Raw genomic sequence first — 17788 nt, 5'->3', positions numbered from 1 at the left:
TTGATTGGGCAGTTTCATCTATGTAATAGTTTGGTATTTGTCTTTTCCCTGTTCTGCCATATACACATAGGCCTCTACCAGTTCTCTAGAAGGAACACAACCCTACCCATTGTATTCACACCCCCAAGGCAATGCCAGAACTGCACTCCAGCTTATTTGGATTTGCCATCAAAGAAGGAGCAGGGGATGAGGAAGGGAGAATGGCTGCCCAGCCAACCAGGCCACCGTGTCCCAGCACAGACCCAGCCAGTCACTCCACTTGCCTTATATCCCTCCTTCTGCCACTGGCTCTTCACCTGCCTGCCAGGAGAAAGATCATTTCAAGGGAGAGAAATGTGTGAAAGAAGAGCAAATGTTAAAATCTAGTTTTCTTTGGGCTTTTCATGCCCTATTGAGATTATTCAGCTTCCTTTCAGTTCATGAAGAGAGTGTCCAGCCTGATAAGCATCTTCCTCAGCCAGAAAGTTGATGAAGATCTTGGAAACAGATATATATCTGACATATATCTTGATATATATATCTAAAGGAAATACAACTCTCAGAATGATTTGAAAATGATCCTAAATTTTGTAAGACAGTCAACAGCACAGGTCTGTACAGACTCAGCATACAGAGGCAACTCCTCCCTGGACTAACAGTTGAGCTACAGACACTAGAAAGTATCTTAGAAACTAAAAAAAAACCCCCAAAACCCCCACACCTATAATCATCACATGTATGATTGGATAAAAAGAGCTTTAACTAACACAAAAACTTCAGCAAGAACATGTAAGAACGTTCATGCTGTGGCAAATTGACTTCCAGCAAAGCACTTTGTTCAGCAAACACTATCAGATGCAGTAAGCATCAGAAAAAAAGAAGACTAAAAATTGCCACGTCTGTTTGCACATCTGGGAACTCTTGATATTGAATAAACAGTAATGTTTGTCATGACAAGTGTGCCATGGACTAGAAAATGGCACAATTATGACGTAACTGTTGCAGACTCACCTTATAGAAAGCTTAAAGCACCAAACGTTTCAAGCAAAACAAAACCAAACCATCAAAACAAACAGACAAACCCCTAAACCCACCATTCCAGCAAGGAGCAGAATCGTTTTCACTGAACAGAAAAGACAGTGAGGGAAGAAGCTGTAAATGGTTTCACAATACTCTTCAGAGGTTTGCCTCAAGACTTCTACAGTTGGTCACTTCTGGACCTTAAACAGGAAATCCAGAAAGGAATGATTTCAGAATCATTTTCAGAATGATTTCTGACAAATTTGAATTGAATCTCATGAAGCACAATGTCATTTGACATTTAAAAAGTGATGGCATCAGCAGTAGGATCAAGGAAATCATGCTTGCCTCAGGATTTGTGTCTTGTGATCAACTTCAGGGCTGCAGATTGTTTTCCCCATGGGTAAGGCATTTTTATAAAAACTATTTGCTGTCATGTGGATTCTCTTCTGGTTACTAAAACATATGAACCCATGAATGCCTCTCACACAGGATTTCTCTCAGGATTTTCTCTTTTCACTAAGGGGACTATTTTCAACAAACTCAATAAAAATCTTTAATAACAGAAGCATGGACACAGTTTAATAAGGTAAACCTGACAGTGTGTTAAAATCTTTAGAATTGTCTTCGATTGTCTTCATTTTTTATTGAAAGGTCTATAAATAAAATCAGTAACTTTATATGATTTCATTCTTAGGATTAAGAATGTCACTCTATTTATGACATGAAGCCTGGGATGTTTGAAGTGTACATACAGAGAGATCCAGGAGAAATCCCAAGTGCTGACAGATGAAGGATATAATGATTTGGATGAAACTTAAAAAGTGATAACATGTTACTGTTGGTTAAGCTCCTCTGAATTTACCAACAAAGAAAATTCCAGAAATCATCCAGTGCCCAAGAGCAACACAATAAAACTGCTGCAACATGAAGCTGGGAATCAGAAAATACAGAGTCCCTGATTACCCTAAATTTGTTACTCCACAGCTTTTCCCCAGCTATAAACTACAAGCAAATCATCCAAAAAAAGTAGTTGTGACAATTACTGCATCAACATTTGTGTTCTAAGTAGGCAGAGAATCCACATAATGCCATTTATGAAAATCACCATGAAAGTGTTAACAATTGTGAATTTTTTTAATAAATGAACATAAATAAGTAACTTGTAAATTTATGGTAATAGAATTAAAAGACAGTATCAATAAACATAGATTTTTATATATAAAAGTGTTGTTTATTGTAAGGAAACTTTAAATATAACCAACAATATTGAAAATATCATGACTGGCATTTATGGCCTTGATTGTAGTTTACTGCCATACAAGTAATTTCTAGCATTTTTCTTAATCACATCAAGCCAGTGCAAAATATAGGTAGCTTTTAGAGATTAAGCATACAGAATGACAAGAGTGTAGATTTTGGTTACCTGATATTTCCTTCTAGTATAACAGGCTTCTCTTTTTCCCATAAATCAAAAGTACAAAGGCAAGTTATCATATGTGCAATTATTCATACCAGGTTTCTAGGTTAAAAAAAATTACATTTGTAAATTTTGTTGAGATTGTATTTTGTTAGGAATCTGATTTATAATTTATACCATACTATATGATATAAATTATATATTGTTATCATATTATATAATCATAATTTCATATACAGGTATGATTATATTAATTGTCAGAACATATAATTTACTGTAGCATAATGATTACATCAACATACACAAATATATGGCATTAGAAAAGTCATTATCTAAGAAGGAAAGATGTTGTAATTCAGGTGTTTGAATCAGGGCACAAGCAGCCTTCCTACAACTCTTGCAGTGTCATTTTGGCAGAGCTGCCCACTGCCAGTAAGTGCACTAGCTGTCCAAGAACATCAACAGGCAGGGCAGTAGGCAGGACTGAAACTGGACTGTGCCTGAAATTTCCAGTCACAGACCCTTGTAAGCAATGAGCCCTGTGCTCATAATTAAGATGATATTCTCTCTCCTCAGTCTCAGAAGGTATCCCATGCTATTATGGCTGAACACATTATTTCATGATGACCTACAGGTTTTTGAAAGCAAGACATGTTAGCTTTAACAATGACAGATGTGTGCAAAGCTTTGGAAGTACTGATCTTTCAAATTAAAAATATTTTTGCACTTCCTGTTAAGGATTTTCAGGGACAAGCTTAGTTTAGCATGGCTTTTGATATCAATCACTTCAGTAATTGACTCTGATCTTTGATAGCTAAGATTAGACTGCAGGAAGAGAGATATACAGAGATCATTTCACTTGAAACAGATTTAACAATAAAAATAGTGAGATCTAAAAAAAAATTAACTAGAGAACCAGCATAAATAGAGAAGACAAAATGCATAAATATAAAACAAGGGAGAAGGAAAACAATATAGGTTATGTATGATTAGGTGGAACATGACAATGACCCATGCTGTTGTTTGAAAGCATTAAGGTTAATTTGTCAGCTGTCCTCACTCATGTACAGAATTCATGTAATTAATAAAAAATGCAGTTTATTGCAAAAATATACAAGTCCTCTAAATTGCATAAGATATTACAATGTCGTGCTGAAACATGACATATTAAACAAAGAGGACTTTAAAACTAATTACAAAATGTTAAAAACCAGATTTGGGTCATGAGCGTTACACAAAACGCATTGTCATGCTTTATCTTATGATTAATCTTGTGATTCACTACATCTGTGATAAATGCAACATAAAATCATGACAACTGTAATAGTCAAAAAGTAATATCTACTGTATATCTTCTGTATTAATACATATAAACACTTTGTGTGCACTAATACTTTCAACATATCACATTCAAACTAACAGTCTTTCCAGAAAAGATGTAACCTTTTTGAAGACAGAAGCTGGTTTAACAAGTTCATCACATGGGTTTTTTTTAAAAGCCTATTTTTTAAGGAAATGCCATATAAAAGGACTTGATTTTCAAAGGTGCTGTGCTACTACAGGCTGACCTTATTTCAGATGGAACCATCAAATCTGAGCACTTTTAAAAATCAAGTCCTCAATTTACTGAATTGCTATTTTCTTTACTAGTATTTCCACTCCAATGAAAAAAAAAAGAACAACAAAACAAAGAAAAACAAAAGAACCACCCAACCAAAAAACCCCAATTCCATTCTTAAAATCACAGAAAATGCTTGGCATCTATAGGAAGAGAGACAATTTCTCAGTGGACTAACCACTACTGTGCTATATTCTCATAACAGATCTCATTGCTCCAATGTTTCATTCATGCACTGGTGTCGGCAATGTCCATGTTTGTTCCAAACAGAGCTACTAGCTGCTCTTCATAGTTTGCAATGTTCCTTTTCAGAATTTCCATACAAGGTCCCAAAAGCCTTTCAAATGCCTGCACATCCATAACTAGGATAAAAAGGGAGAGAAAGAGAAACAATATGATGTGCTCATCAGTAACAGACAGTAATTCTAGTATTTATGATATTCCAGTGTAAGATTTTAAATGATAACAGATACTACTGAGGCATACACATTGTTCACACAGGAGAGAACTGCTTACCTTAGCAAAACCAAGATCAACCAACACACTGCTGTCTCAAAACTTCGTAAATAAACTTTTTCTGTTCCTTATTTTGAAAATATTTTAATAGTAAAATATATGTTATCCAAGAGCTTGTGAAGAAGTCTGAAGGGGTGTGGATTCCTCCACAAAATAAAGACCCATGAGATTTCAAAAAGCCCCAGCCTTAAGTTATGTTGTTGGCTGTATTTGGGCTCTAACAGCCTATTTCCTTGCTCTTATTACTTGCTTCCACCCAAAGTGAAAATGGTAATGAATACTTATTTTCCCAGCAAATATGCAAAAAGTGGAAGGTAGTAATTCACACACAACGTCAGTGCACAGCCAACCAGAATATTTTCTTTAGCTGACCACGTAATGTGATCCTCTACAGCTCTAGCCAGTAGGCCAGGGAGGAAACTTCATATACTTCCAACCTGCTGGCCAGTTATCTCTTGTCTCCTGAGAAAAGTTCAAGATCTCTGCTGTTTGGGAAGTGCCAGAGATCTGTTATTCAGTCACTCTTTCTCACCACTGCCTGTTACTCCTTCCCATCTGTCACATCTTTGATTTTTATTGCCCGATCATCTCTGTGCCGTTTTGAGTTAGGAATTTTAAAAAGGTGTGAAACTTTTTGGCTTGGTCATCAAGTCATTATGCAGGAATGCCAAATTTCTCTTTGCAGTTTACAGTTTTCCCATAATTAGGAGCTAAACACCATTAAAAGTAATGGATGCAAAGGGTTTTCTATGAGCCCAACTCCCACAGTCTTCACTCTTCCTGTGCCTGAGACTCCAGTGTGTTGGGATGACTAAATTAACAGCTTGTGAAGACAAAAGAATTTGTTAAAAAGCTTAAGTCATGGGGATAAAAAGACACAGGATTTTTAACAGAATTATTTCTTAGATGAGTCAGTCTTCTGAGAAAAGAAAAACCTCACAGAAGTGTTTTTGCAGAATATTAGACATTTATCTGATAGTTATAAGCAGTTTGCAGCAATACTCTTTACAGTCCTAAAAGAATTTTTACTGCCATACAATCAGAGAAATTTTGGATAAATTGTGTGTAATAATATTTATCATTGGTAAGTAATTTTTGCAGATAAATAACACAAGCAATAATGCACAATAATAGGTGATTACTGAAACAGCCTTAAATCTTATATTCTGGAGAAAGAGCCACAATAAAAACAACCCAATAGATTATGTATAATTTTATATCAGACATAAGATAGTATTTACTAATACCTAAACATTTGACAGTGCCAAGAGCAAATGCAGACGCAGCTCGGGGTTTGTTAGTTACAAGAGCAAGTTCTCCAAAATATTGTCCTCTTGAGCATCGAGCTATTTCTACTGCTCCATTCTCTTCTAGATCTTGTTTGCCCTGAAATATCATGTAAAAAGAGAAAGAAAGAATATTAGAGGAGAGATTTGCCAAACTCAGGGTTTCTTAAGTAAAGTTAGTGACAATGGTATTAAAAGAGAGGTCGTTGTTTTAGGGATGTTTACCTTCCTTGTCATTATAATCCTTACTTCTCCAGATTCCACAATAAAGAAAGAATCAGCCAAGTCACCCTGCATAAGAAAAAAATAAAGTGAGTAAAAAAAGTGTAAAATTTCCCTTTTAGTTTCATGGTAATATCAAAATATTTGCAACCAGTGCCTTGAAGCTCCTCTTTTTGATACCTCTTGCAGAAGAAACCACTTTTAATTTGAAAACTGTAGACACATAACAATCAAAACATCTATACAGAACTGACAGCAAGGCCTTTTCCTGAAAAGACATAGCTGACTGTGCCTTCCACAAAAAGCAGAGAAAAACAATGTTGTGGAAGATTTTTAGGATCTTTACTATCATTTATCCCCTTCTGTGCTCCTCCCAAATTACTTGCCTTAGCAAGTTTCCAGTACAAAAAGCCTCCAGTTACCCACTAATTATCCTGGGGCAAGACAATCACAGTTGCCTATCCTGAACAGCTGACTTCTGTCTTCTTGAAAAGTTGACCATATTTTAACAAGACCAAGGTGAGTCTTCAGTGCTCCTCCTCAGAAACACACTTATAAAATTTGAATTTCTAAGTATACTAAAAATGTTGACTCTTTTATTTATACCAACAAAGAGGGTTATTCTTGAAAGTATCATAAGTGAAAAGTAAGCTTTTGAAACAAAATAACCACCTCTTACATTTAAGATTCATTGATTTTGTTTATGTGAGAAAGAAAAATAGGGCTTAAAAGTATGCACTGTCTATAAATAACATTTTACTGTTATCTATTATGAAAGAAAAACTAAAACTAGGAAGAAACTGTACCTGAGCAATGATTTGTTCTCCATCTTTGTACACTTTGGTACCAATCACATCAACCACTTTTAAACGCTCAGATACCTTCATTTAAAAAAAGAAAATGTAAGAAATATTTGGTTAAAATTAGGATAAGATATCTTTAGAAAGCCCTTTCATATTTACTTCTGTGAATCTTTGCACAGAATAATGTATCTTTATTTTCCTGTTTTGATTACCATTAAAAAAAGAGCTGCTGAATAGTGTTCCAGAGGGTATATTACAGTTTTAACAGCTATTCTGATAAGCTTCTATTTTTGTTAGGATCCTTCAAAAATTATGTTCAGAAAAGCATGCATGTAAAAATGTAGTGAATAGATCTAAAAAAGTAACTGATAAATGAAAATATTTTTAAATTCCCCAAGTCACTGTTTAATTTTCTTGGTTAATATGTAGTAAAACTAAGCTTTGGGAAACTGAAAGTAAAGTTAATTTAAAGTTAATGTTTTAAAATACAATATGAACAATAATAATTTATTCCAAATTTTTAAAAAATTAAAAGGTAGTCTTTCTCTGAAACAAAAGTATGCAAACTTCTATTGTGGAGACACTTTGAAAGCCAAATTTAAAGTCTTCAAGAGCAGAATCTTATCAGGTACCTCTGATACAGCCATTAAAATAATGCAATAGAAATCTTACTTCTAAAGATTTAAGGAATGGCAATGACTCAATGAAACTTTCATACATTCTTCTCTTTTTGGCATTATTTTTTACAATGATTCTCCGGAATGTTACCCTATCCTGTTAACACAAAGAGAAAAAAAAAAGAGTTTATTAACTGAAAATATGTGATAGAAAATACTTTAGAACTGGCTGTATATGATCAAATTATCCAATTATAGTCACTCAGTGCAGCTGTCTACCAAGCTGGCTGGTTTCTCCCTACTGTCTCAACTGAGAAAGATTCCTCTAGAGGTCAATCAGGAGCTCCTAAAGTTAACCTGAAAATCGCTATGGAAATCCCTGCAGGGTACATACTGAGATCACCTCCAGAGGGTAGAGTTTACAGCAATGAACACTCAGTGGGTAATGTAGGATATTTAAGAAATCCTCAATATTTAAATGTTTCATTTATTAATTAGCCTGGAGTACCATACAAATTAATATGTACTCAAAGATCCTTGTAGGGTTTTGTAAAAACCAAAATACATGAGTCTGGGTCTAAGGTCACTGTCCACTTTCTGTTGTTTGAGCAGAACAAGGCTAACTGCTGCCCTAAACAGCCAACTGGACATTCCTTAGGATTTGGCCATGAAGGTGAACCAGACAGATGAAAAAACCACACACATGGTGTTTTCTTCTCTTAACTTTGTGTGGCTGTGCCCTGGTGCCAGGCAGAGGGAAAATGCACTGCAAGCCTTCCCTGCCACAGGGGGGACTTACAGGCCAACACAACCCCATTTAATTTAGCCATTCTTATAGTGTCCTAAACAATCCCAAAAGTCACATGGATTAAGCTGGTGAATAACCATGTTTCATTTCAGTCCTGGGATCAGTGATTAAATCAATATGTATGTCCTGAAGATGATGGCCATCTCAGCTTACTTTTTGGGCAAATTCAATTACTCTTGTCAAAGATCTAGGTAGTATAAAACTAGTAAATAACCTCATATTGCTGTTTTACTCTGGAAACAAAGGCATTTCCCATCAAAGTGTGGGGAAAAAATTAACATGCAATTATCAGTAGTTTTCAATTTGGGAAATTGCAATTAAAATAAAACTTTTATTTTTTTAAATCAGTGTCATCTGTGGGTTCTGGAAAAAGACAGCATTGTGTTGGGTTTTCTCAGGATTTCTAGAATTAAACTTTCTGAAATTATAATTTTAATTTTTTTATGCTGATATAGCATGCCAGTGAAAGCTATATAAAAATATATTTTAAAATAATAGCTGAAAAGAAGTACAGTACTTACCAAACCCCAGATGGAACCAGGAGAGGTAGCTATAATTGTAGCTGCTCTGGGTGTATTGTACATTAAGGCCAACTCACCAAAACATCCTCGGTTATCATAGGTTCCAACACACCTTCCAACACCATCACATTTTACATAAATATCATATGTACCTCTGTTAACAAAATATATAAATACAATTATTAGAATCCAGCCCCTGGCCTATGCTAAGCAGCTTCTCACTGTATTTTTTTACACCATGTATTCCAAAGATAAAGCATTTGAAATACACTTTTCCTTGCTTAAATGGTATTAAATACCTTATAAAGACTCAATGACCTCTATAAATAATAAAAGAGCTCCCTCTTTTAAAGGAAGGACAGGGTTATTAGTTTTTACATTAACTCAGTTTAAAGACAGAATGGATGTACAGTGATCTATTTATCACCAGAACTTATTAAAAATTAAAGTCTAACTTAAAATCTGTTTCATAATTTCATTTTAACCACACTAAATACAAATGTCAAGTCTTTGCAAAAATTGCTATGATAGGATCACTGAAATAATTATACAAGTTATTTAATATTTTAAATATTTTAAGGTAGTAATTTCTAATGAAACAACAGAGATGCAGGAAACAGAAGAAATGTATCTGCAAACAACTTAAGAGCATTAAATAAATATATATATGCATTTTTCTAATATATTGTGCATTTCCTGTCTCCATCGTTAATTTAATAACTTTTTTTTTTCTTTGGAAATGCAGTAAAATCTGATATCTTGTAAAACATGAAGTTGCCAAGCCCACTGATGCTGATCCGTCATTTTCTTCTGTGGTGAATATTTTTATGATGTGGACTGATAAATCATGTGAATGTAATGCAAAAATCTGTGCAGTTATTTCATTGATAAGGGACACAGGGCTGATACCTTACACTTAAAAACCTCAAGGCTGACAGAATATTGTATTTTGGACAAGAGATGAAAAGAGATGTAACTTCACAGGACTGAAAAATATTCTCTTTCCAGCACAGAATCTGGACACGCTTTTACAATAATCTGATTTAATATTTTGGTTAGAAGGGACCTAAAAGAATAATTTGGTTCACCTACCTGACCCTGGCCACTTCAGGGCTGCCCAAAAGTGAAATAATTTTATCCAAAGAATTGTCCCAATGCCCCTTAAGCACTGACAGGCTTGGGGCATCAACCTCTAGTGTTGGAGTCAGTGAGCCAGGTCTCTCTGAATTCTTCAGAGAGAAATCAGAGTGCAGGGATTCAATTAAAGTCTTTAGACAAATTGAAGTACGTTAAGTTACTTATACATAAAGTAGAGGTGTAAGTTTAAGTTTTAGGATAAGTAAGTCAGTAAGTAAGTTTTAGAATGAGCTCCAGTGCTTTTGGTGAATGAAAGGTTCAGATGCCAAAGTAGAAGTGCGAGTTCTAATGAAGGTTAAAAAACATACTAATGTTTTCAGTAGAGGCTCCAGAAGCTCGTTAGAAGACCATGCTTAAACACAATAGAACTCTAGTGAAAATACTGCTTACATTTTTCAAATCGAACAAAATAGGTTGTATGTGTAGTTTATACATATTCTAGTGTGTTAAGAAATTAGAATTCTAATAGGTTAAGAAGTGGTGGTCGGAGTTTTTGTGCTAGCTTGTTGGAAAAATCCTATATAAGAGTATGTACTGGGGAGAGCTAGGGCTTTATGCCATGTGCTTTTTGCCATCGCTTTTTGCCATTGCTTTGCTATTGCTTCACTCACCAGCATCATGAACACCCGAGCAGAAGACAGGAGCTCTGGCAGCAACGTCAGCCCTCACCGGGACCTCCGGAGCAGCTCCTGCTTCTATTTGAGACTTTATACTAAAACTTAGCAGGACTTTAATGTCTGTAACTGTGCCTTTTGAGACTGATGTGCTTTTACAATAAACAGCCTTTTAGCAACTATTATCTGCTTTAATAATTTGGGAGATAACCCAACAGGAAGCGGTACATCAAGAGCACTGGAGGTTTTATCCTCACACTCTAGGAAACCTTTTCCAGTGCTTAAGCACTTATTTGGTAAAGAAATCCTTGCTAGTGTCAAATCTGAACCTTTCCTGGCACAGCTTTGAAGCATTCCCATGAGTCCTGTCACTGAATACCATGAGCACAGCTGTAATGTACGTGTTAAATACAAGTTCATAGAACACACTTTTCTCAGTAGACTTTTGCTCAGTACTTTGTGCTATGTAAGACACAGCAATTCACCTGTCAATGACGTAGAAGTTGTCACCATCATCCCCTTGATCAATTACATGCTCCCCTCCTTCAACCATCTTTTCAAACATTGCATCTAACACCTGAGACATCTGTTCCTGTTTAAAAGAACACAAAGACCAGAAATTAGCATCTGCTTCTAAAATTTTACTCTTTGAATTAACTAACTGGCCAGCTTCCCAATATGCAGATAAAATATGTTAACGGTGGAAAATATTCATGCTACAGAAATGTGTGAATCAATAATAGAAAGACAGTTCTATTTAGTATTCAGTGTTAGCTTTTCCTCTTCAGTGTTCAGAGCATGGCTTCCCACTTGTCACTGCAAATGATAAAATAAATCTTCTTTGCAACATAAATTGCTTTTGACCATGCAAAGACAGAATTTCACCCTTCACAACTGAGTAATGTTATACCCTTGGAAAAAAAACCTGTATCCATTATTCTAAACGATGCATTTTCCTGATTTTGTCTTTAGAAATTCCTTCAGAATTCAGTTTCAAAATTATTGTGAAGTATTTTGACAGTCTAAGTTACACAATGCCTGCAGAATGTTGGGCCAGATGTAGCCATAAAGGTCTGTGGTGCTTTGGCTGAGTAAGTAAATGCTGGATTCTTTGGGAAGTAGGAATTTACACATGGCTACAAAACTACTCTGTTGACAGAGAAATATTAACAGACTAGCAAAATGTGATCATTAGAATTTTGACTGTCTAATAACAACAAAAGAAAATTGTTAATTTGTCTTATTTGAAGTCAATTTGACTATTCACATCTAAAAAATCCAAATACAGCTCACTGTGGATTAAGAATCCTAAAAAGACAACCTAAAAATTTAAATTTTATTTTTGGTTTTTCCTGCAATATGCTGAAAAAGCCTGTAGATATGCATTTTGCAGTGGTTCAATTCACAGCATTTCCAGCCACTGAAATATGGATGGAATTTGCCTTTCCAAAGAACACCAGTCTAAGTCAGTCCTTTACAGTCTGCAGCCCATGGACCCAGATAACCATAAAAGACAGCTCAGAATCATTCTCTGGAGATTTCCCTGTCTTTCTTCCAAGGATAGAGAGATCTACTGTAACTCCCAGCTACACATAATTTTTAGACAGATAAATGAGTTGTAATGAATTCCATCCTTATGCTGCTGAATTTTTTACTTACTGAAAGCTTTTAAAAATACCAGCAGTACCATGTTATCCAAGCCTTTTTGAAAAATGGAAGCTAAATACAAATTTTCCTTCACAGAGCTGTGTGTGGGCACAAAGAACAACAGAATGGCAGCATCCATCCTTAGTACAGCTGATCATGGTAAAGTACAGGGAGACATCATGCAGCCCTCCTAGGCCAACAAAGAATCATTTAACTGTGTCCCTACTTAGTACCTTTGTTTGTATAGACAGGTATGCATGTGAAAAAAGATGGATCATTTCAGGTATAAGTGAATGTGTTAAAGCTCATTTCAGAAATAAGAAAAGTGTGAGTGGGTGCCATTGGAAGAGACTGAAAATTATGTACAGGAGTTCCCTTTTAAAAACTTCCATGCTTGAATGAATAGGTAATATTATTTAATTCTTTTCAGTCCTCTCTATGTAAACAAAAAGAAATTCCTACAGAATCTGCAAAACTGACCTAACAGTTTTAGACAAGTCAGCTTGTCTAAGGCACTTGGAGCAGCACCTTCTCTTCCCCTGGCTTTACATTTGAATTGGCAAAGTGGCTGCAACAGCCCTTGTCTGCCTTTGGAAAACAAGTGAGAAAATACAGAATGGTCCCCACTTCATGGGAGGCTAGAGACCTTGTTATCATCTAAGTGCAAGCAATGCAAGAAAAATGTATTATATGTGCATCAAACCCCAGAACTCGAAATACAGTAAATTCACGAATACAAGCCGCACTGAGTATAAGCCGCATCTCTGGGTGTTGGCAAATATTTTGGTTTTTGTCCATAGATAAGCCGCACACGAATATAAGCCGCTCTGTCGTTCACAGCGAGGACCCGCGTGCAATTAGTAACAGAACCGCGGGAGGGCGGGGTTTACTGGCTGAGCTAAGGCTGTGCAGGCTCGGACGGCTAGGGGCTGCTGACGGGGCCAGGTGGCCCAGCCCGGTGCTGCCGCTCGGGGCCGGCCACCGCTGCCACTGGGCTCGGTCACCCCGGGTCGGCGCTGCCCCGCGGTGGCAGGCAGGGACGGAGCTTCCCCCGCTCCTATGGCAGTGGCAGCGGGCGGGGACGGAGCTTTCCCGCGCCCGTGGCGCCAGCGGCGGGCGCGGACAAAGCACCCCGCCTTCTCCCCGGGCCGCGGCAATGGCGGCGCCCCCCGCCCCCCCCCCCCACCTCTCCTCCCCGGGCCGCGGCAATGGCGGCGCCCCCCCCTCCTCCCCTGGGCTGCGGCAGAGGAGGGAAGAAGAGAGCTCTCCCGCCTCTCTCCCCACCCCCCGTGCTGCCTGCAGGGAGCCAGGGCAACACGGTAACACTGTAACAATTGCGAAATGCCGGCTTTTACTGGCAGGTGCTTGGCTCAGCACCCTGGCTGGCACGTCTGGGGTTGTAAATGTCAGAAAATTATTCACATATTAGCCGCACCCGACTATTAGCCGCACTTCCGGGTTTCCACCAAAATTTTTGTCAAATTGCTGCGGCTTGTATTCGTGAAATTACTGTACTTCCAAGACATCTTGGGAAAAAAGATTAAACCAAAAAGATGATTATTTCCTGTAATGGAGGAATAATATTTATAATTAAAATCTTTATTCAGTGCGCTTCATCTTGGATTTCTGGTTAAACATTTTCTAACTATAACTATGAATCAAGCTCACCAAACCACAACTTTTCCAGTATCTAAGTCTACAATTTTTTTAATGCAACAGAGTAGAATTCACAAATTCAATTCCCTTTTAAAAAATTCTTAAAATTCTTTAAGATATTTAATACATCTGAGAGAAGTCTATTAATTGCTGAAGCATTGCACATTTATTTTAATTTCAATAATAAACTGCAACTAATTTAAAGACATGTGGTCCCTTTTCTAAAATTTTCCACTTTAAATTAAGATAAAGCAGACTGCAATAACCAAACCAGGAATATGGTTTTTGCTTTTACAATGAGAATTACATAACTTGCTTGCCCAGTTTGCTCTAAGTGAATCCTCTGGAATCTCTGCCAGACTGAGGCTCAATTTACTGGCACCTTCTGTCATTATTTTGAAAGATAAAGATAGGTAATTTTAGAATTAAAAAGCAGATCTGTTTAATCAATAGAATTTATTCTAGTATTTTGTTAAATTGTGCAGTCTAAATACTTTTCTTCCTTGAAGCAGTTCTACCTTCAAAAATACATGTAAAATGAAAACAGGATGGGGAAGTTTCTGATTGACTGGCCTGTAGTTCCCTGGGTCTTTTTCATTTCCTTTTTTAAAAATGGGGGTTATGCTTCCCCTTTTCAAATCACTGGACAGCCATGATTTCTCAAACAAGATGGGTAGTGGCTTAGCCACATCCTTGCTCGGTTCCCAAAAGACCCATGGATGTAACTCAGCAGGTCCCATGGATTTATGTTCCTTCAGTTCCCTTAGACATTCTTGAACCCAGTTGGGGTTGCTCTGCAGTGGGTGGCTCCTCATTCTCCCCATCCCTGCTTTCACCTTCTGCAACTTGGGCAGTGTGGCTGCAGCACTTGCTGGTGAAGAATGAGGCAAAGAAGTTGTAGAGTACCTGAGCCTTCTCCATGTCTTGGGTAACTAGATCTCCTGTACCCTTCCTGAGAGGACCCACATTTTTCCTAGTCTGTTTTGTATCACTGACATACCTAAAGAAGCTTTTTCTGTTACCCTGGATGTCCTTGACCAGATTTACTTCTGTCTGTGCTTTAATCAACTTCCCAACAGTCCAGCATAACACCTCTTCCTGCTGGGTCCTCTATCACTTGGAGAAGGGTGTTAATGCATTCCAAGAATCCCCTGGATTGCCTGTTGTCCCTCTGACATATGTTGGGAGTGGCTGAAGTCTCCTGTGAGGATGAGGAACTGTCAATGTGAGGCTGCTCCAATCTGTCTGCAGAGGATCTCCTGCTGTTTTGCTGGTTGGGCAGCTGTAGCAGCCCCCACTGCAATGGCACCTGTCCCTGCCCTCTCCTTAATCCTGACCCATAGGATCTCTGCCAGCTCCTCATCCATCTCCAGGTGCTCTCCAGCTGGTCATTGATACAGAAGGCAACTACTAGTATCTACTTGTCTCCTCTTCCTGTCCTTCCTAAAGATCCTGTATCCTTCCATCTCAGTGGAGTCATAGGAATTGTCCCACCCTGCTCCTGTGATGCCAGTAAAACCTGCATTTGTAAGGTGTGTCCAAGCCTGTTGCACTGTCATTCCCTCTTGGAAATGCACAGAATTTTGTGCATGTTTACAATTGCTTACAAAACGCATGATGAGATTTAGAAGAAAAAAGGCCAAAACAGGAATGATAACTGGTTTGCCAAGGACATCCCCATGATACAGTGTGTGATTCCATCCCTCTTGCCAGGTCAAGTGGAGAACTGCAACTAAACTCTCACAACTCTCTTCTTACAGACTTTGTATCACAAAGTACTGTCCTCCAGGTGCACGTTGCTTTGTTTGAAAATAGTATGTTAACCTCAATTTCTCTCAAGTCAACAAAACAAACATGGCAACCACATCTCAACAAAATTTATTGACAAAAATTAGAAAATAGATATTAAGTATAATTAAAATGAGACTTTATTTAGTATACATCTCACACAGATTAAAACTCTAGTCACTTGTACGTCCTTGCAAGACTGCTTTTAGTCAAGAGAGCTGGTAGACCATGGCATGTCCTTCCCAGATAACAAAGGCTCTTTTAACTGCCAATTTAGCAAATGCTTTGCTACTGCTGTGCCAGGTATGTCTCTCCTTAATATCAGTTTATAAATTTACTGTGAGCTATTTTGTTAAAGGGAAGAGGATGAAGTTCTCCTTTCTCAACTCAAACACTGGGGTTTCCAAGAAGCATCAATGTTTAAACAGCTGATATAAATGTTTGTTGTTTGACAAAATGCTACCTGAATCAATGAAGGCACTGTAGATAAAATGGAAAGTAGGAAGTGATCGTCACTGGGGAGTCGTGACAATGACAAATGTACAAAGTAACTTCTGAAAATTTTCCTTCCTGACTTTTAGAAAACTTATTCAGGAGACAGAAGGCACAGCTACATTTTTAAAATAAAAATGATGTGGCATCTAACAGCAAACTGAGACAATCCTAATCTGGCATTTGTCAGGAGCTGGTAAAATCCAGCCATCAAGATGTGTGCATTAGATCTCTAGAGTAATGGATGGTATGGTGGGATTATATACGCTTGGGAGTCCCACAGAAGGATGAGTGTGCTGCTGGAGTGCTCCTCAGCAGACAGAAAATCTCAGGTAATTTCCTTTATAGATCCAAGACAGCCTGCACAATACAGGAGATTTCCTTGCACTTCAGCAAAATAGTAGCAACAAGACTTGTATATCTCATATGACTTCTAAAAACATTAAAAAATTATCATGTGAACAAAGTGAATCCATAGTTCTTCTACTGTCCCCAAGTTCACAAAATGAGCATCCTGCTGGCCACCTTTCCCTCTCTTTGTGCAATTTGAAATATCCACAAATTAATATTCAACATGATATTAAGAAGTCACTGAAGCAGACAATACCAGAAAAGGAAGGGGGCTGGGTGTGGGGAGGGGGAGAGAGGTAGAAAATGTTAGCAAAACACAGGCAAGGAAACCATGGGAAAAAAAGGACTTCTTAAATCAACAACTCTGAACCTTGTAGAGGAAGACAAATTACAAAATTCATGTCTACACCTCTCCATACTTGTTTTTCAAAACAAAACCATGCACATATACTCCAGGGAAACTCTGATTAAAATGTTAGCAGCAATATTGATCTAATCCAAAATATTTAATTCCCTTGTGTTATATCCACTTGTAAACTAATGAAAAGGCATTCATTTCTTCACCATCAAAGACTTTAATTTGTATTTCAAAGTACAAAGAATATTTTCAGGCAACAGTATTTTCCTTGAGAATATACCTTAAGCTTCTTCCACACAATTATATGCTAAATTAGTACTCTGCCTCTCAAATATCATGCACATGCCCATCAGTCAGGCTCAGTAACACATTTCATACTTTGCAACTACCCCAACACATCTTTTCAACACCTCCAGGGATGGTGACCCAAACATCTTCCTGAGCAGTCTCTCCCAATGCTTAGCAACATTTTCACTGAAGAAATTTTTCCTAATATCCAATCTGAACCTCCCCTGAGTCAATCTGTCGCCATTTCCTCTGATCCTGTTACCTGGGAGAAGAGACCGACCGCCACCTGGCCACAACCTCCTGTCAGGCAGCTGTAGAGAGTGACAAGGTCACATCTGAGCCTCCTTTCCTCCAGGCTGAGCACCCCCAGCTCCCCCAGCTGCTCCTCAAAGGACTTGTGCTCCAGACCCTTCCCCAGCTCCACTGCCCTTCTCTGGAAGGGCACCCCAATGTCATCACCTTTGTGTCATCTGAGAGGGCAGAGTATTAACATGTTCATTCTGGTTATATATATTATACACACATTTTATACATGCATACATACATAATATATATGTGTGTGTATGTTTGTGTGTGTGTGTATATATATACACATATATATGTATGTATGGGAGTAGGGGGATAGAGTGTGTATTCCCATTAATTGC

General features: G+C 37.6%; 1 protein-coding gene across 1 annotated transcript in view; it reads right to left on the bottom strand.

Annotated features, from left to right (window-relative positions):
• Positions 1-2210: 2210 nt before the first annotated feature.
• The window catches only part of PRKAR2B (protein kinase cAMP-dependent type II regulatory subunit beta), a 76874-nt gene continuing 61296 nt past the window's right edge, over positions 2211-17788 (bottom strand). The window contains exons 5-11 of the mRNA XM_033058680.1: positions 11047-11153; positions 8811-8964; positions 7537-7638; positions 6868-6942; positions 6065-6130; positions 5801-5939; positions 2211-4399 (exon numbers count right to left, since the gene is read on the bottom strand). Coding sequence (XP_032914571.1) covers positions 4266-4399; positions 5801-5939; positions 6065-6130; positions 6868-6942; positions 7537-7638; positions 8811-8964; positions 11047-11153 — 777 coding nt within the window. The 3' untranslated portion in view covers positions 2211-4265. The remainder of the gene's footprint in view (positions 4400-5800; positions 5940-6064; positions 6131-6867; positions 6943-7536; positions 7639-8810; positions 8965-11046; positions 11154-17788) is intronic.

This window comes from Catharus ustulatus, chromosome 4 (assembly GCF_009819885.2).
Source record: "Catharus ustulatus isolate bCatUst1 chromosome 4, bCatUst1.pri.v2, whole genome shotgun sequence".
In the NCBI taxonomy this organism is placed as follows: Eukaryota; Metazoa; Chordata; class Aves; order Passeriformes; family Turdidae; genus Catharus; species Catharus ustulatus.
Note: the sequence above shows the minus strand (reverse complement) of the source record. Positions and strands in the feature narration are given on the sequence as shown.